This window comes from Coregonus lavaretus (assembly GCF_964263955.1).
Source record: "Coregonus lavaretus genome assembly, chromosome: 4".
NCBI lineage: Eukaryota > Metazoa > Chordata > Actinopteri > Salmoniformes > Salmonidae > Coregonus > Coregonus lavaretus.
The window spans coordinates 7394585-7415334 of NC_139991.1; the positions used below are offsets into that span (position 1 = coordinate 7394585).

Here is a 20750-nt window from a genome sequence, read left to right on the forward strand (position 1 = left end):
CATTGCAAACGCCATGCTCTATCAACTGAGCTACATCTTTCCTGTTGAAGCTGGTGTTGGTGAGAGAGGAAGGACAAATGGTGGATGGATGGAATAAAGAATGAAAAGGCGTGACTGACTCTGACTCCCATTTACCCCGGCTTTCACAACTTTGTCTTTCTTCGCTTCTCGTTCGCAAAGGCCTTTTGATTAGCATCTGAATGAGAGGGCATTCACTGCAGAGACAATGACAGCTTTCTGTCGGGAAATAGAGAATACATTGTCAGGGCAGAATGTTTTGTTGTTCGGTCAATCCGGTCAGTCCAGTACAGAGCCATTCTCCTCAACTGACAACGGGGCACAGGTTGACCCTGAGCCCACTCTCTCCTCCTCCAACCCGTTGACCTGACTTCCCACTAGTGGCACTTTGTGGTGACTCATCATATGATATGCAAAGCAAAATGCAAATGAACTGCGGTCAGTCAATAGTGCTGTAAGTACGGCCAGGCTTTTGAGGAACGGCATCCTGGCCCTGCAGCACTTACCCTGACTTTAAAAAAAGCGACTATAAATAAAATAAAGTGCCAAAATAACTCCCCCGGCACTTTTCTGCCATCGAAGAGTGTGAATTAAAATGTCTGTTTGTCCAAATTTGTTTGAGGACAGGAGGAGGGTAGGAAGGTTGAGGAGTGTGAAACGCTGGCTGAGTATACTATTTACTTGTAGGCTGCAGACCTGAGTGTGTGTGTGGCTTTGTCGGGACTGAGTTTGTGTTCTTTGGGACTGAGTGTGTTTTCCTCAAGTTTGGAGGTGTATTCGTTGGCACTGTGTGTGTTCATTACGGTGATGCGTGTTCTTTAGGACTGTGTTTGTGTTTCTGGGAGCTGAGTGTGTGTGTGTGTGTGTGTGTGTGTGTGTGTGTGTTCCTTGAATTTCCTCGGGCAGAGTGTGTGTTCCTTGAATTTCCTCGGGCAGAGTGTGTGTTCCTTGAATCTCCTCGGGCAGAGTGTGTTCCTTGAATCTCCTCGGCAGAGAGTGTGTTCCTTGAATTTCCTCGGGCAGAGTGTATGTTCCTTGAATCTCCTCGGGCAGAGTGTATGTTCCTTGAATTTCCTCGGGCAGTGTGTGTGTTCCTTGAATCTCCTCGGGCAGAGTGTGTGTTCCTTGAATCAGAGGCGTTGCTATTGCTGCTCCCGCCATGCAGGCTGGTGACTGACAAGTTAATTTGGGAGGCTTATAACAGCAGCTCTGCCGTGTCCTCCCAGCACTGCCAGACTCAGCCGGGGGAACTTGAGGACTAACCACTCACAAGGACTTAGTCTCACTCACAATACATCTACATGATGCCTATAAGGCCTTGAAGAATAGGACTGTGTACTGAGTTATGTTTTTCTACAGTCTACACTACTAGACGCTACAATATGTCTTTGGAGTCCATTTCCATGCCAGTATGTTGTGGTGGCCCTGGTTGTGATGGATGTAAGAGTGCTGATTTTAATGAGACGCATGCATGTACTGTAATTACATGATCCTAGTTGTAGAATTGATTGCTTGTGTTTACTGGTGTGTTTTTGTTGTAATTAGGGGGGCTTTCGCTATTGACCAGAGCAGCGGCATCGACTGTGTTGTGTACATTAGGGAACAGATGCAGTGGCAGTGGAGAGAGGAGACCTCTATTGAAGCGTGCAGTCAGCGTTATTGACTCCATCTCACTGTTTGTTACTATCTGGGGGGAGGGAAGAATCTCTCTGCTAGGAACTGATCACAGAGCAGTCTGACCTGATGTAGGATCTGATCCAAATCCATGTTTTATTATCAGCACATTGTACAGTAACAGCCTGATTGATGGCATATGCATTCAGTTATTCTGTGTATTCAGGGTTATTGTATTGCGGTGTATAGGTTAAAACATTCAAAGTGCTGAGTGTGGGATTGTGCTGGCTTGTGTTTGAAGTCCTGTCTCAGGTATCTGAGGCGGAGTAGGGAGGGCATGTTGCCCAGGGGAGGGAGAGATGGCTGTTATCCCTGAGTCCTCATTAGTGACAGAGACACACACACACATACCGACTCTTCCTCCTCACCCTGCTTGCTCTGTTATGCAGCCCGCTTAGACAGCAACAGAGCTGTCAGGCCTGGTTGACACTGCACCATTCCCCATTCCCAGAGAGCCCTGGCTGAGGCCCCTGAGTTCAGCACACTCTGCCCAAACCCAAAACAGCATACCTATATGTTACTCTGCCTACCTCCCAGTCACCCGCATAATTAGGGTCAGAAGTTTTCCATGGCCACATAACCTAACCAGGAAAAAGTAGCATACCCAAAATAGACTGCCTGTCTCCCAGTGTGTCATCCATACCTGTCCCCAACCCTGTGTCTTCGTCCTGGAACACATGGCGTTGTTCTGTAGGGACTGACAACATCAGACAGAGAGATGACAGAAGTCGTTTGCTGTGAATAGATAATGCCAACTAGGGAAGAAGTAGAAAGCTCTGTGTATCCTGTTGACTAAACACACAGCCGTAATTGGAGTTCATTAGCATTCAAGCCTGCTGTGAAGGTAAAGAGTATAGATTACAAAAACCCATTATACAAGTTTGCAGATTTCCACAGGCAATTATGGCTCTCTGCTAAGAGTTCTGTGTCACTATGGTTTACTCATTTTCATGAGTGTTTCACTGTGCAGTTCTGTGTTCTGCATAGGGATCACTGGGCTCATTCTACAGGGGCGCTCTGTACTATGGTGAGACTGTCTGCTTGTTTATTGGCTCATTTAGGAACAGGATGGTGATGACAAGGAGGGTGCTCTCCAACTTGCTTGCTGGCTGCTCTTCAATGGGTGACATCAGAGCAGAGTCAATAGATTTGAATTGGATGCGTTAATCAAAATGATGTTCCTTTTTTATTAGGAAATTGGATCTGTGCATGTGCTTGATCTGTGCACCTGCTTTAGGCAGATGCCCGTGAACAAACGGTGTTCTTGATGATCACCATCTTAGCTGGGTTGTAAAGTACCCAGCTCTGTGTCTGTCTTACTGCTTTGGTCCCATTGGGAATGCTCCAGCAGCCAGCCAGTCCACAGAGGGACACAGCACCACATGTTGTTCTGGGTAATGGCATCATTTCTCAGCAGAGGGCAAGGATACGATCACTGCTTAGATGTAGGTTTAATTCTGGACTCTGTGGCAGACTCTGTGGTATCTCAGACCATTCTTTGACATTGATCTGTGTTAGTAATTGTGAAAGTGTATTGCTGAATATTGGACTTTTCTGGATACTGTAGTTGCAAGTAGTGTTGTTGCTCCTTATTGAGTCTGGTGTTTTTCAGAGCCTCTGGCAGAGGAAGGTAGAGGAAAGTCGAGCAGTGAGTGAGTCAGTGACATGTCATTTGGGAGGAAGACTGCTTTCTTTCCAGCCTGGAGAAGGAGACGCCAGCGGTGAACAGAGGATTATACTTTCAGTTAGCGTAGACCAGGGGTGTCAAACTCATTTTAGCTCAGGGGCCACATGGAGGAAAATCTATTCCCAAGTGGGCCGGACCGGAAAAATCATGGTATATATAAGTTAAAAACAACAACTTCAGATTGTTTTCTTTGTTTTAATACGATCAACATACAACATAAAGCTGGAGCCTGAGGACAGTGTGTCCAAAATAGTACAAGCACAACATCACTATTAATCATAAAACACGTCAAGTTTATTTGAAAATTCTAAAGAAAAAGAACACACAAACACACAATGCCTCAGTGATTAACAGAACTGTTTTACAGATCACATAACTATATCAGGGTGTCATTTCTCAGGCAGAAATGTAGATAAAAATAATGAAATCCTGTTCCCCAAACAAGTGCAAGAACCACAGAGTCAAGAATAGGTTAAATATACAAATAAAATAAAAACAATTAAAAACAATAGCACATTAACATAAAAACATATAAACATAAAGCTGGAGCCTGAGGACAGTGTCCAAAAGCACAACATCACTATTAATCATAAAACACCTCAAGTTATTTGAAAGTTCTGAGGACAAAGAACACACAAACACACAATGCCTCAGTGATTCACAGAAGTATATCACAGATCACAGAACTATATCAGGGTGTCATTTCTCAGGCAGAAATGTAGATAAAAATAATGAAATCCTGTTCCCCAAACAAGTGCAAGAACCACAGAGTCAAGAATAGGTTAAATATACAAATAAAATAAAATCAATTAAAAACAATAGCACATCAACATAAAAACATATAAACATAAATCTGAAAGCGTTGCTCAAACTCCCATAACAGTCCCGTTATTTTATCTTTGAACCGCTTCATGTCTGCCACATGTTGGGTCGCGCACACATTTTTCAGACAGGGGAAGTGAGCTGCATCACCACCGGCAAGTTGCGTCTCCCACAATGACAGCTTCAACTTGAAAGAACGTATGCTGTCATAATACTGCGTGACAACTTTGTTGCGCCCTTGCAGCTGTTTGTTCAAGTTATTCAGGTGCTCTGTAACATCCACCATAAATGCAAGGTCCTGCATCCATTCTGCGGAATGAAATTCTAACACTGGTTTGCCCTTTTCTTCCATGAACTGTTCAATTTCTTCTCGTAAATCAAAGAAACGCCTCAGCACAGCACCTCGGCTTAACCATCTTACCTCAGTGTGGTATGGCAGGCCATAGATGTGGTCTTTCTCTCTGAGAAGGCTGTCAAACTGACGGTGATTCAGGCTTCTGGATCGGATGAAATTAACAGTTTGGATGACTACCTTCATGACGGTATCCATCTTTAATGACTTGCAACACAAAGCCTCCTGGTGCAAAATACAGTGAAAAGTCAAAAAATCACGTCCTCCATTTGCAGATTGCACTTTCTCTCTGAACTTTGTCACAATGCCTGCTTTTTTCCCGATCATTGAGGGCGCACCATCTGTAGCCAGGCTGACAGCGCGGGACCAGTCCACTCCGACCCTGTCCAGCGCGCCGACGAGTGCGGTAAAAATATCAGCTGCTGTCGTTGTATCTGTCATCGGCACCAACTCCACGAACTCCTCGGTGACGGTCAATGTGTCATCAACTCCGTGGATGAAAATGGCCAGTTGTGCAACATCTGTAATGTCCGTGCTTTCATCAATTGCAACCGAAAACGCAATAAATGACTTTACTTTTTGCTTCAACTGGCTGTCCAAATCCACTGAAAGATCGGAAATCCTGTCTGCAACTGTGTTTCTTGTCAGGCTGATATTTGCAAAAGCCTGCCGCTTTTCAGGGCACACAATCTCCGCTGCCTTCATCATGCATGTTTTTACAAATTCACCCTCACTAAATGGTTTTGAAGCCACTGCGATTTCATTAGCAATGAGGTAGCTAGCTTTCACTGCAGCGTCACTGATGTCTCGGCTGTGAGTAAACACAGACTGCTTTTTCTTCAGACCCGCCAACAGTTCATTCACCTTCTCTCATCTCCGCTGTCCTTGAAAGTTGACATATTTGTCGGCATGAAGACTCACATAGTGGCGACGAAGGTTATATTCTTTCAGCACTGCAACATGCTCTGAACACACCAAACATACAGCTTTCCCATTCAATTCCGTGAATAAATAGGATGACCATTTTTCTCTGCACTCTGCGTCCACTTTTCTCTTTTTTGACAGAGACATATTGGGGCAATGAGGGTGCCAAAGCACATAATGTTAAAAGTAGAGGCCGTAATAAATATCGCGGGCAAAACAAAGTAGCTCATTGGCTGCACGTGCTTGACCTACTTGCTCTGCCCCGGTATAAACAGTTTGCTTGCTTAACACAATTGCTATTGCGCCATCCAGTGGACGCAATTGGAACAGCAGTTTATTTTATTGAAAAATTGCAGCGCATTTTTATACTTTACAATTTTGTATTTATTTTTGTAAAAAAAAATTTACTTTTTTTTTTTCAAAATCATCTCGCGGGCCGGATTAAACCCGTTTGCGGGCCTGATCCGGCCCGTGGGCCGGACGTTTGACACCCCTGGCGTAGACAGTCTGTGTGTTAGGCCTTGTTACACACACACAGAGAGAGAGAGAGAGAGAGATTAACTACAGCTTCTTTCTGTCCTAATGAACAGACATTTAATGCTCTGAAAGATATCTCCACCCTCAGGTGAATGAGTTGTTGCTGCTAGGGATAATAAGGTTATACTGGTATGTTTTAGAGGGCCTTGCATAGAGTAGATGAGGCAACACTATGGCTTCGTGTACAACCTTTTTCTTTCCCCTTCTAAACAGGTTTAGCCTAAAGCTGAGAGAACCAATATTACTGGTAATATGGTTGAGCTCATATTGATGGTTTCCTCTTCTCCTCCCAGATTACCCTCATAAGTATGGCTCAGAGGGAGGCTGTGCTGACCACTCAGTGTTTGAAAGGATGAAGAAGTACCAGGCCTCAGCTATGGAGGAGCCTCTCAAGGTGAGCTGATAACACCCCACTGTGAAACCAACCCTATACAGTGAGGGAAAAAAGTATTTGATCCCCTGCTGATTTTGTACGTTTGCCCACTGACAAAGACATGATCAGTCTATAATTTTTGTGGTAGGTTTTTTGAACAGTGAGAGACAGAATAACAAAAAAAAATCCAGAAAAAGGCATGTCAAAAATGTTATAAATTGATCTGCATTTTAATGAGGGAAATAAGTATTTGACCCCTCTGCAAAACATGACTTAGTACTTGGTGGCAAAACCCTTGTTGGCAATCACAGAGGTCAGACGTTTCTTGTAGTTGGCCACCAGGTTTGCACACATCTCAGGAGGGATTTTGTCCCACTCCTCTTTGCAGATCTTCTCCAAGTCATTAAGGTTTCGAGCCTGACGTTTGGCAAATCGAACCTTCAGCTCCCTCCACAGATTTTCTATGGGATTAAGGTCTGGAGACTGGCTAGGCCACTCCAGGACCTTAATGTGCTTCTTCTTGAGCCACTCCTTTGTTGCCTTGGCCGTGTGTTTTGGGTCAATGTCATGCTGGAATACCCATCCACGACCCATTTTCAATGCCCTGGCTGAGGGAAGGAGGTTCTCACCCAAGATTTGACGGTACATTGCCCCGTCCATCGTCCCTTTGATGCGGTGAAGTTGTCCTGTCCCCTTAGCAGAAAAACACCCCCAAAGCATAATGTTTCCACCTCCATGTTTGACGGTGGGGATGGTGTTCTTGGGGTCATAGGCAGCATTCCTCCTCCTCCAAACACGGCGAGTTGAGTTGATGCCAAAGAGCTCGATTTTGGTCTCATCTGACCACAACACTTTCACCCAGTTCTCCTCTGAATCATTCAGATGTTCATTGGCAAACTTCAGACTGGCTTGTATATGTGCTTTCTTGAGCAGGGGGACCTTGCGGGCGCTGCAGGATTTCAGTCCTTCACGGCGTAGTGTGTTACCAATTGTTTTCTTGGTGACTATGGTCCCAGCTGCTTTGAGATCATTGACAAGATCCTCCCGTGTAGTTCTGGGCTGATTCCTCACCGTTCTCATGATCATTGCAACTCCACGAGGTGAGATCTTGCATGGAGCCCCAGGCCGAGGGAGATTGACAGTGCTTTTGTTTCTTCCATTTGCGAATAATCGCACCAACTGTTGTCACCTTCTCACCAAGCTGCTTGGTGATGGTCTTGTAGCCCATTCCAGCCTTGTGTAGGTCTACAATCTTGTCCCCGACATCCTTGGAGAGCTCTTTGGTCTTGGCCATGGTGGAGAGTTTGGAATCTGATTGATTGCTTCTGTGGACAGGTGTCTTTTATACAGGTAACAAGCTGAGATTAGGAGCACTCCCTTTAAGAGTGTGCTCCTAATCTCAGCTCGTTACCGGCATAAAAGACACCTGGGAGCCAGAAATCTTTCTGATTGAGAGGGGGTCAAATACTTATTTCCCTCATTAAAATGCAAATCAACTTATAACATTTTTGCCATGCGTTTTTCTGGATTTTTTTTATTTATTCTGTCTCTCACTGTTCAAATAAACCTACCATTAAAATTATAGACTGATCATTTATTTGTCAGTGGGCAAACTTACAAAATCAGCAGGGGATCAAATACTTTTTTCCCTCACTGTAGCTATACAGCACTCACCACTACTATACAATCACTTACATATTCTGTACACAGTACTGGAGGACCATACAAACATAGCACATACACACCATCTGTATAGTCGATATTGCATCCACAGGCATGCTGTGGAAAACCAGTACTGCGCAACCCATTTTATTACCAAGTTGTGATTGGTGTTATCAGTTTTCCCTTTAGTTCTTGAATCCCAATAAATACCACCTCACATCTTCTTGCTCCATGGTAAAATAACAGTAAGCACGATTAGCATGATAAGGAAACATGGAAGTGATTAAGTCCGACTTGTTATTGGAGCTGTACCTAGAGCCAGATTCCTGTTATTGTTCCTGGGTTCTTATCCCTTTCAGCTCTGTGGATGACTGAGTAGAGTGATGTCACAGATCATCCGGCAGGGTGAGGTGTTAGTGTTCTCTCTCAGGGGATGAGTTAGACCAGACCAGGGGTGTGTCCGGAAATGTTTCCCCATGTTCTGGAAGACCTCTCCCTACTCCCTTCAGAAGTCAGGGCCCTCTTTCTCCACATCTGAAGACATGGGATTTTTTTTTTCTACCTTCCACATTCCACTCTCGATCTAGCTCCCCTATCTCTCTTCTTCCAGCTCCCCTCTTTCCACCTCACTCTCCCTCACATTCATCTCTCCCTCCTAGTTGACTAATGGTAGTTGTTCCTCTGGTTGTTGTCTCTGCAGGAGCCCAACAGTGTGGTGGAGGAGGAGAGGTCCCATGAACATGGTCCAGTGATCCTGAGGAAGAAGAGAGCAGCTCAGATAGAGAAGAACACCTGCCAGCTCTTCATCCAGACTGACCACCTCTTCTTCAAGTACTACGGCACCAGAGAGGCAGTCATCGCACAGGTACTGAGGGTGTACACACACTAGGGCATCCCAGACAAAAAAAAATATTGGTTGACCGAGAGTCATCTGTTCTTTCAATTAATCTATTGGTCTACATTTTGAAACATGTATTTTTCCATATATAGGCACACCCTATGTGTTTGAATAAAATCAACTATATGCACTGAGCTTGTCTGATGCTTTAAGCTCACTGTTTGATGAAATAATTAAGACACACAAATGACTCAAGAAGGGAGCCCGATGGCCACGCTGTGTTAAAATGAAATGACAGTGAGTGCCTGTGTGACTGGTGCACATTGTCTCTCTCCTCCCTGCTGCAGCGAACAGGCACCACAGCACAGCAAGTGTTTATCGCGCTGTCTGTGCTGAAGCTGCAACATAATTACAGCCATTTTGTTTCTTACTTGTTTCTGACTGGTTCTGTAACCGAAATACCTAATTTGTTTAGGAAAAACATTCCCTATTCCCTCAACCCTTGCTCTCTTTATGTAAAACATGTATGCAGTGCATGCACGTGATCAATAGGGCCTGACCTATAGCCTATCATAATCACATCAATAAATTGGTTATAACAAACTCCGAACACAGTAATGTCGACAGCAAAATGGATGCGGAGGACGTGAAAAACGGCCAAATGTTTACTGGTTGCTCAGGAGGGAAAGGGGAAGTCAGATGTGTGGAAGACATTTGACTTAGTTGTGGAAAAGATTGGAGATCAAGATAAAAGTGGGTATAGTAGCAAGCGCTGCATGAGTATTGTGTGCCAAACAAGTGCTGTTAGATTACAATATTATAATTTATTTCTGACCATTTGGAACAGTGTAAACAACACTAAATAAATTATAAATGTAACAGAGAGTCTGTTCTAACTAAGAAAAATAAGAAAAATAAATATATAAAGCCTTTATTACAGCAAAGACTAAAAACAGTTTAATGCATTCGTGAATTCCGGTTTGTTTAATGTTTAGGCTAATTATCCAACGCTCCCTTTGTTAAATGATTTAAAAACTAAAATGCTTGATTGCATTTCAAAGCATGAATGACTCGTATGCTGTGTGATGACATGAACGAATGAATGATTGATTGATTGATACATAATAGTCATAATAATAATTATAATAATCAAGAAAAAGGAGGGTATAGGAGCGAGAGCTGCGTGCATTTTATGTGTGACAAACAGGTGCTGTTAGATTACAATATAACAGACTCTGGTATTACTTACAATGAAAAAAAAAGTTTCAAAGCCTTTATTACAGCATAGCAAAGATAAAATATTTGCGTTATATGACATTTTGCAGTTGTGTGATGCTTGGTGCTCACGGAATCAGTAGGCTATTAAACAAACACTCAAACTGGCAACAGAAGCAGGATCTGTCTTATTTCTGTAGATATATATTAAATGGACAATTTATAAAGCCAGGCACGTTTAACAGTTAGGTTATTTATGATAGACCTAATTAAGTTGGTTTCCTCTCTCCTCAATTAAGGCAAGGGCTGTTTCCCCGTCTCCTCACTCCGCTGCTGCCTCCGTCACATTGTTCTCAACACCAATATGCTGGTTAATGTTGCTATCATGCACATAGCAACATATAGGAAAAGGCACCAATTCAACGGCGCACTGAAGATTACGTTTCAGAACCGTGGACAACGACCACTATCCATTGCGGTAGAAAGCGCATATAATATGATTTAATTTATTAGTGTTGCACCATTATTCTTACATAATATAGCCATTTACAATTTCAGTAGCACATGTCTTAGAGAGATGGACTGTGCCAATGGATTAGTCCACTGAGACTGGCGCGAATCAGGCAGGTGTCTTGTGCACCATTACATTTTTTTATCAATTTGCGACTGCTCGACTAAAGAAATCTCAGTCGACCCTAATACACACACACACACTCTGAGTCATTCGGCAGGGGGGAAATCAGGGCCTGCCCTTTAGTTCCGGCAGGATAAATCGATTACAAACAGAATAGTGTTTGTCTGTGGGTCTGATCAGTTGTTGTTGGCTTCCTTCAGCCAACCAGCCCAGCAGGGCAGACTTGTTCCTCCTGACTGAGTTCTATAGTCTAATGAATCAGATGCAGATGAAATGCTGCCTTCCACAGTAGAGGGTCCAGTTAAAGGAGAGACAAGCTGATTAAAATGTAATTTCTGTAGACACTCACTCTCTCCATAGGTGAGATAAAGACAAAGGTTCAGTATAATGAAGAAGTAAATGTGTTCGTTATGATAGCTGTTTAGCTCTGAGACTAGAGGCTTGTTTACAGGATGGGCTGGACAGTGTGGAGCAAATCTTCAACAGATTGATTTCAATAGGCTGAACACAGTGATTCTGTAATTAGAGATATTTTGAATGTGTTCATTGGTGGGGTAACAGACATGTCATGTCTTTAATGTCATGCTATGATTTATCTGATGTTCTCTCTGCAGTGCAGTTGTTCCACAGTTCTCATAATCTAATGGTAACTGTTTTATTCTCTAGATCTCCAGCCATGTAAAGGCCATTGACTCTATCTACCAGGGTACTGACTTCATGGGCATCCGCAACATCAGCTTCATGGTCAAAAGGATCAGGGTGAGTTTATTTGTGTTCAGGCCTGGGGGTGGGTGGGTGGGCGCCACTATTTGCCTCACTCATCAGTATTCCACCACACTCCAAGAGACCTAATAAATCCTTAAAATCCTCAGGTGAACACCAGCTGCCATTTAAAGTAGGGAGCTCTGGGCCCCATTCCAAAATCAATTCAAAACAACTCTCACAAAAGGTTTCTCTGGGGCCAAGGAGCTGGCAACTTTTTAAGTAGAATAATTTCTCTATCTGTCTAAAGCCTTTTCCCACTCTCTCTTCAAACACACATTAGCATAGTTACCTTTAGCGATGATTATAGTGATGTAGACACAGTGGCCTTTATGTGTGAAGTCAATTCTCCAATACCCCAGGGACCTGTTACTGTAGGCCCTCCCAACAGAGCTCCAGTCTGTTCCCCTATCTCGTGTGTGTGTGGTGGGGGGTTTCTGTTAGCCGATAATAGCCTGCTTTTGGCCAATAAAAAAAATGGTAAAGCTGATAAATAAAATTGGCGCTGGTCAATTGTCCGGGAGAAGAAGAAAAATCATGTTGCGAAATAATGCTTTTTAGGCTATTCATTGATGGAAATACCAGTCGATGGAAATAAATGTATCGGTCTATAGGTTAACTTGCTTAATTTAGTGGAATTAAATTGGCACTTGTGTACAGTATATTCGTTATGTAGGCATATCTTATTTATCACATGCCTACAGCATACAGATACAGAGCCTTTGAGCTGAAAATCTGTCAGACAGCGCGAGAGCTGCTGGACACATTTCCACCGGTCTAATGTCCATTGCTCGTGTTACTTGGCCCAAGCAGGTCTCTTCTTCTTATTGGTGTCCTTTAGTAGTGGTTTCTTTGCAGCAATCGACCATGAAGGCCTGATTCACACAGTCCCCTCTGAACAGTTGATGTTGAGATGTGTCTGTGACTTGAACTCTGTGAAGCATTTATTTGTGCTGCAATTTCTGAGGCTTGTAACTCTAATGAACTTGTCCTCTGCGGCAGAGGTAACTCTGGGTCTTCCTTTCCTGTGGTGGTCCTCATGAGAGCCAGTTTCATCATTGCGCTTGATGGTTTTTGCGACTGCACTTGAAGAAACTTTAAAAGTTCTTGACATTTTCCATATTGACCTTCATGTCTTAAAGTAATGATGGACTGCCGTTTCTCTTTGCTTATTTGAGCTGTACTTGCCATAATATGGACTGTATACCCCCCCCCCTACCTTGTCACAACACAACTGATTGGCTCAAATGCATTAAGAAGGAAAGAAATTCCACAAATTAACTTTTAAGAAAGCACACCTGTTAATTGAAATGCATTCCAGGTGACTACCTCATGAAGCTGGTTGAGAGAATGCCAAGAGTGTGCAAAGCTGTCATCAAGGCAAAGGGTGGCTATTTGAAGAATCTCAAATATAAAATATATTTTGATTTGTTTAATACTTTTTGGTTACTACATGAATTCCATATGTGCTATTTCATAGTTTTGATGTCTTCACTATTATTCTACAATGTAAAGAATAAAGAAAAACCCTTGAATGAGTAGGTGTGTCCAAACTTTTGACTGGTAGTGTACGTGTGCATAAGCGTGTATGTGTGATTACCTGCTCATGACCTATTCAGTGAGCCCATTCCTCTCTATCTATTCAGATAAACACGACCAGTGATGAGCGGGACAACACCAATCCGTTCCGCTTCGCTAACATCGGGGTGGAGAAGTTCCTGGAGCTCAACTCAGAACAGAACCATGACGACTACTGCCTGGCCTACGTCTTCAGCGACAGGGACTTTGATGACGGGGTGCTGGGCCTGGCCTGGGTCGGAGCTCCTGCAGGTACACACACACACACACACACACACACCAATTGAACTTGTGTACTGCATTCATTGGCATAAAGACTCTCAGGGTAGGAATTCAGTCGAAAATTTTAAAAGAAAACTGAGAATAGTGGACATTTATGCCTTCTTAAAGAGTAGGAAGGATCCAAGAAGTCACCCAAGTGTTCAGTGGTCTGTGAGAGACTCCCTGGCTCCAGTATCTCTAATGGGATCGCTCCATTGTAAGGAGGAGAGGAAGCAGAGGCTTTGCTGCAGGTTCCCTGCTCTGCCCTCTGAGTCCTGCACTCTGAGGATGTTTATCAGAACTCTCAATGAACCTCAGCGTGTCCATTAACCCCAGCACATGCCCTCTGATAAGCTGCTCCATCTCAGTCACTGCAATATCCCCACTTTCTCTCTTTCTCCCCCCCCACCCCCCCCCCCCCCCCCCACCTCTCTCTCTCGTTCCACCAGCATGTCTGTAATTTAATTTTCAAGGCAGAGGAGGACTGGATTTGCCTAGGCATCGTCTCCACGCTGTTTCCACTTGAAATGCATTTTTAAGTTGTTGAATTTTTACCCGCTCAGCACTTTTGCGATTTCCGCTTTATCCCTCCCTGGGTGTTTGTCAAAACTACAGCGTTCTCCAAACCAGGTTCACCCAAGGACAAATAAGCTACATACAGGGTCCTTCTTCTGAAGGAAGTTCTTAGACATTTGTAGAATGTGAAACAGTCCATGGAGATGATCACACACCCCTTTCTATAGCCTGCAGCTGGGTCTCCCTCTGATCTCCCCCAACCCCATAGTGGTGACAGGCTGCCAGCCAGTCAGCCAGTCAGCCAGTCAGCCAGCCAGTCAGCCAGTCAGTCAGTCAGTCAGTCAGTAGTGTTGACTGTGAGAGGGGAGAAATCAACAAGAGAGCCACAGCACACAAATGGTCCTGTCACACACACACACACACACATACACACACAAGTAGGCTAAACGAGTACAGGCTCAACACCTCTGAATGAATGATTCACACTAGAATAATATGAAGTTGTTGAGTGTGACTGTAGCGGTGCGCTCTCCAGTGACAGGGGTGACCCAGAGCTCTACAGTGCTGTCTGACAGGTCATAATCAGATAGAACAGGAGTCCATACAGATGCAGGCTGTGCCTGGTTCGGGATATCCTCTCAGTAATAGTCAAGATGTAGAGAGAGTGGACAGTACTGTAGTTGAACCCCAAGTTCACATGTTACTGCTATAGGCTTCTTTCAATGAGCAGCAGCCCCAGAGGTCAGAGTTCAGGCTGTGTTTTCCTTCATGAGGTTTAAATGAAGGGTCAGTGTCAGTTGGCCCAGGTATCGTCAACATGTCTTGATTAACTTCTGACTCACAGAACCCAGGATGAAAAACAACAACAAACACTAGGAATCAATACAGGCAAATAAGCAATGTTCTAAACCGGCTGAATCGATCTGGGCCTGTAGAGCTGTAGAGGGAGGATGTGGGCTGTGGGCTAGTAGAGAAGAGATCTGCCTAGAATGCTCCAGCGGAGTGGACTGAGAACAAACGGCCACTAGAGACACCAGTCAGACCTGGGTAATGGGCTTCTTAATGAATTTGATCCATTACCACACACTCATAAATGACTTCAATGGAGGCATTCCTCCTACACACACACCACATGCCACACCACACACACACACACACACAAATATATGCGAAACTGTAAAGTGCTTTGGTTTCATGTTTCTGTGTGCTTAAAAGCTGTTGTTGTCAAAGGTGTTGCCTCCTTATGACTAAGCACACAGGCCATTCTCAGAAAATAGAAATCCTCTCTAGTCCACAGTTGTAGGAGAGATTGGACCTTCTCTCTCTCTCAATTTCAGGGGCTTTATTGGCATGGGAAACATATGTTAACATTGCCAAAGCAAGTGAAATAGATAATAAACAAAAGTGAAATAAACAATAAAAATGAACAGTAAACATTACACTCAGAAAAGTTCCAAAGGAATAGAGCCGTTTCAAATGTCATATTATGTCTATATACCGTGTTGTAATGATGTGCAAATAGTTAAAGTACAAAAGGGAAAATAAATAAACATAATATCTCACACACACACTCCGTGATCTCAGACAGGGCAGTGTTGAGTGCAGGGGGAGCCCAGAGGCAGACCGGCAGTATGCCAGCTGAATCTGATAGTACAGCAGGTTGGGGCGGGGAAGCCTATTCTGACTCCGCTCTGTCTGCTACTGCTCACTCCCACTATCTGAGCTGACTTTAAACACTCCCTTTGAACACAACATGAAACTACTCAATCAAAACAGTCAACCAGGTTTCCCAAATTGATTGAGAAAAATGGAAGTGTGTGAGTATGCTCCACACTCGCACTATACAGCTGACCGGCCATGTCTGTCTATGTGTCTGCTCCAGACAGTATGTTTCTCTCTTTGAGAATGGGTAAGTGAGCGGATTGAAATTGGCATTCTCAGCGACTCTGGAGCAGCGCCCTTCAGCTCCCCTGCTGTGCCCGAGCTGTCACTCTCCTCCTGCGGGCATATTCAGCACCACCTGGCTGCTCTGCTCTGCTCTCCTCTTCCTGCTGCTGTCTGTGTCTCACCTACAAGGGTGGCTACTGGGCCCAAATGCCCTCTGCTCCCCTACAGTAGAAAATACTTCTGCTTATTCACTCCAGGCAGAGTATCAGGTTTAATTTACTCCAATAAGAGTGTCACTTCATTTCACTGTCACTTGTGTCAGAGTTGGAAACTACAGCAATGGGAGACAGTACATCCTCAATGGCATGGAAATCCTCAATATAGTCCTGGTAGTCTGTTGGGTGCTGTACAGTGTGAAAGAGAGAATCCTCCTCCTCCATGGTGTGTACTGTATGTAATCTTGATGAGTGGTTTTACTGTGTTCTTAGGGAGCTCCGGGGGTATCTGTGAGAAGAGTAAGTTGTACTCTGATGGGAAGAAGAAGTCTCTGAACACAGGCATCATCACGGTGCAGAACTACGCCTCCCACGTCCCCCCCAAGGTCTCCCACATCACCTTCGCACACGAGGTTGGACACAACTTTGGCTCTCCGGTGAGTATTCTGGCCTGGGCCTTGTCTGGTTGTAGCCTGGTCTTTTATCTCAGTGCACAGCTCTTACCAAATCACACTTCACATGCTAATCAGTTGTATATACTTGATTAACACTTTGTTGAGATATTCACCATAGGATCTCTCTTGGATTAAAGCCACAGTAGTGGAGGAGGCTATGTTATTGCCCTCTGTGGAGGGAGGAGAGGAATACGCATTGCCTCACTGTGAACCTCTTCCCTATAATTTGACAGCATGACTCTGGGACAGAGTGCACTCCAGGAGAGTCGAAGGCCCAGGAGAAGAAGGAGCAGGGCAACTACATCATGTACGCCCGGGCCACGTCAGGAGACAAGCTCAACAACAACAAGTTCTCCATCTGCAGCGTGAGGAACATCAGCCAGGTCCTGGAGAAGAAGAGGGGCAACTGCTTTGTGGGTAAGTGCTGTGTGTGTGTGTTGTGTGTGTGTGGGTGCGCTTGTCATTGGAATGGGCATCCAAGGTTATGTGTCCTCTACTGCATCTCATCACTCCTTCCTGTGTGTTTGTGCAGAGTCTGGCCAGCCCATCTGTGGTAATGGTCTGGTGGAGGCAGGGGAGCAGTGTGACTGTGGTTACAGTGACCAGTGTAAAGACGAGTGCTGCTACAACGCCAACGAGGTCGACGGCAACAAGTGCAAACTCAAGCCCGGCAAAATCTGCAGGTAACTGGTCAATAATGTACAACAAAATGTTTTTTTTTTTTACGGTTCGTACTGTTGTAGTATTTATTTTATATAGTATTCAACTTGTTTCTGTTTCTGACTTAGTAAAAAGTAAGTTGAAGCTGACTTGGTGTGTGTGTTCTGTGTGGTCAGTCCCAGCCAGGGTCCATGCTGTTCACCTACGTGCTCCTTCAAGGGCTCCAATGATAAGTGTAGGGAGGAGTCAGAGTGTGCTGAACAGGGTATGTGTAACGGAGGCACTGCCCAGTGCCCCACCTCTGAGCCCAAAGCCAACTTCACCGCCTGCCATGGAGAGACACAAGTCTGCCTCAACGGGGTATGGTCTAACTCTCTGACCAAACGTGTGTTGAAGTGCTTTTAATCATGACTATAGAGCATAGCTGACACTCTCCCCCTCGTTTTCCCTTTCCCTCTCACCCTCTCTGTCCGCCAGGGCTGCTCTGGCTCCATCTGTGAGAAGTATAGTCTGGAGGTGTGTACATGTGCCAGTATTGAAGGCACAGACGAGACTGAGCTGTGCCACGTCTGCTGTCAGGAGAAAAGTAAGTGTCTGTTATTTACCTGTTACCACTATCATTGGCCCATTATGGGCCATTCGTCTCATTATGACATGCATCTTAAACCACCAAGACTGTGCTGTTAGCAGTGACCTCACAGTGGCGTTCCCCATCTCTCCTCCCCCACCCTGCAGTGAAACCAGACACCTGCAGCAGCACGGGCTCTGAGAAGTGGGCCCGCTTCTTCAGCAAGAAGATCACCACGCTGCAGCCCGGCTCGCCCTGCAACGACTTCAAGGGCTACTGCGACGTGTTCATGAGGTGTCGGCTGGTGGACGCAGACGGCCCCCTGGCCAGGCTAAAGAAAGCCATCTTCAACGCAGAGCTCTACGAGAACATCGCAGAGTGGATAGTGGTTGGTGTCCCAGGCCCAGCCAATGTCTTAGTTATACTGTAGCTACCTGTGTTGTTCAGAATATTAGTTCACCCTCCTGCTGAAAATGTCTCTCCCGTTGGCATTAAAACAATTTCAGGAGCTAAATACACTTTACATAACATTTTCTGACCAGTTTCAATATGAAAGTTGTGTCCGACACTGAAAAAACATGACTTGTGTTCTATGTGTTCCAGGCTCATTGGTGGGCAGTGCTGCTGATGGGCATTGCTCTCATCATGCTGATGGCTGGTTTCATCAAGATCTGCAGTGTCCACACACCCAGCAGCAACCCCAAACTTCCCCCACCCAAGCCACTGCCAGGTACGTCACGCCTCAACACTTGGGAAAAAACGTATCTCCCCAGCTAGACTGAAGATGGGGGGAGACAAGATTCATAGTGTATCATATTGTATGTGTTTGGAATAAGTGTAACTCTGGTTCATTTTATGCATGCAGGTATGTGTGTGAGTGTTATGATGTTGAGAGCAGTGTGTTCGTGTCTCCCATGCAGGCACGTTGAAGAGGAGGAGACAGCAGCAATCGAATGCCCAGCAGCCCCAGCAGCAGCGCAACCAACGCCAGCCCAGAGAGAACTATCAGTTGGGCCAGATGAGACGCTGAGACACTGGGCCCCTCTTTGCCTTGGTTCTTCCTAGTGCCTACAGTGGGAACACTTCACTCCAAAGAGTTACCTGTACCATTCATTGCAACCACCCATCTGCAAAACTAAAACTGGCAACAGAACTGATTTCAATAGACAAAACATACAGTTCCAGGACCTAACGGACTTACTCAACACCACTGCTCTGGGAGCCAGTCGAGCTGTCGTTCACACAGCTGTAAGCAGAAGATATTACAGGAAAGCTCTAGGCAATGACGGGAAGAGAAAATGACTGATTTCTGTTATGTGGTCTACCTTTGTTTCTTTCTTTTTAACTGGAGTGCAGGGGAGAGGAGCAGCATTGTGGTAATGCAGCCTCTCCTCTCCTCCGTTTAGATTCTTTCTTTCCATCTGTTTTTCCTTTCTGAAGTGCTGCCCTCCTGAGCAGGAAAACAGGACTGCAGGTCACATGGCTTTTTGCTGCCATGCAAGGCCAGGATGTGAGACATTGTAGCAGAAGAGACTAATTTGCCAATGTATTTTTATTTTATTTTATTTTTTAACATAAGAAAAAATACGCAGGCTTTTTTTCCCCAAAGCATACATGTTCTTTCTGCTTGCAATTGTACAGATATTGAGATATAGATTATTTTCTTTGTATCATATGAAATCGATTGTTTTCCTGCTGTCTGATAAAGATTATTTACTGTTTTAATTCACTCTCTCAGGATTAATAAAACGAAAAACAGCCCTGTCTGTCACATTTAGCAGCTGCTGTGGGGTGAATCAGAACAGACCTCGGTTGTCAGAACATGGAGGAAATGTAAAAATAAAGAGGGTATAGAGAGGCGACAGAGTTGTAGTGATATTTGGATGTGATGTAGTGGGATATCATTGGGCTGGTGGAAGGTGTCATATTCAGACAGGTTTGCTTCTAGAGGTGCAGTTTGGGGATGTGACTAGCTTTTAAATGTTTTACTTAAATGACATTGTTCTCTTCAGCTATTTTTTCTGACTCAATGCATTGATGTGAATTGCTGAACAACCACTAAATACAGCAGATGTACTTACCACTAAATACAGCAGATGTACTTGTCTATTGATCATTCCATGTGAGAGATGGGTAGGATGGAGGGAGAAATGAGAGCATCTTCAGTGCTTTAGCATACAAGGCTGTCCGAGGGCTGGCTGGTGCTACACCTCATGACTATGCCACTGAACATAGTCACATCATATCCTTCAAGTCACAGGGCCTTGACCAGAGCCTGCGAACACAGGCCAGGGTCCATAGGGGGCAATATTACAGAGAGCATCACAGACAGTCACTGTCCTGTACTGGTCTGGACATGCTCTCACCTAGCTCAGCTGCCCTCACCAATGTTGTTACCTTAATAAAACGCACAGTCTTTAAGAGCTGACCTGGGAACAACTGATTGCCCTGTTACATACCAGTTTGAAGGCAGCTTGAGGAATCTTCTACACTTATGGCATGCATTAGGAATGTGATGAATGGTTTGCCAGATGAAGATCCTGGATGGCTTCAATGTGATTGTTGGTTTCTTTTTCTTTTGTTTCTTGTTTTAGCAATTCAGATATTTGTATGTGGAGGAAATGTATTGATAAAGTCCAACAATGGCTTCATGTCTGAGTGTCCAGCTATGCCAAGCTGGTACATATGAACTGAGATCGGTAAGGCTACCAATTATCTGTAACTTTTCTTTGGCTACCATTTCCATGTCGTGTCTCCCCTATGATGCGTATCTGTGTTGCATGTCCTGTCTCTCTCCCTAACCCCACATCTCTATTGGAAGGACATAGCTCTGCCATGGGGATGATCTCCACCAAAATAAACATGTATGTCATAGTCTGTGGTTTGTGTAAAGACATAAACAATGTGCCTAAATGGAGTTGAGTCTGATTCTCCTGAGGCCATTGCAACTCCACAGTCTGACTGGAGGTCAGTGGGGTTTGTAATGTATCCCCAGCTCAGAGCCACAGAGACCAGGACAAACCCAGAAGGCAGGATATCCAAATATACTCTGTTTATCAGCTTGGAGTGCTGAAGTCTCAGGAGGCTTGAGGAAACAGATTGCAAAAGTGGC

At 44.6% G+C, this 20750-nt stretch overlaps 1 protein-coding gene across 1 annotated transcript in view; it reads left to right on the top strand.

Moving 5' to 3' along the window:
• LOC311128442 (disintegrin and metalloproteinase domain-containing protein 10-like) overlaps positions 1-20491 on the top strand; it is an 86807-nt gene extending 66316 nt beyond the window's left edge. The window contains exons 5-16 of the mRNA XM_084160586.1: positions 6308-6408; positions 8750-8914; positions 11403-11495; positions 13145-13328; positions 16229-16392; positions 16644-16827; positions 16943-17093; positions 17247-17430; positions 17548-17656; positions 17806-18026; positions 18242-18368; positions 18559-20491. Of these exons, the coding sequence (XP_084016712.1) occupies positions 6308-6408; positions 8750-8914; positions 11403-11495; positions 13145-13328; positions 16229-16392; positions 16644-16827; positions 16943-17093; positions 17247-17430; positions 17548-17656; positions 17806-18026; positions 18242-18368; positions 18559-18668 (1793 nt within the window). The 3' untranslated portion in view covers positions 18669-20491. The remainder of the gene's footprint in view (positions 1-6307; positions 6409-8749; positions 8915-11402; positions 11496-13144; positions 13329-16228; positions 16393-16643; positions 16828-16942; positions 17094-17246; positions 17431-17547; positions 17657-17805; positions 18027-18241; positions 18369-18558) is intronic.
• The last annotated feature ends 259 nt before the right edge of the window (positions 20492-20750 follow it).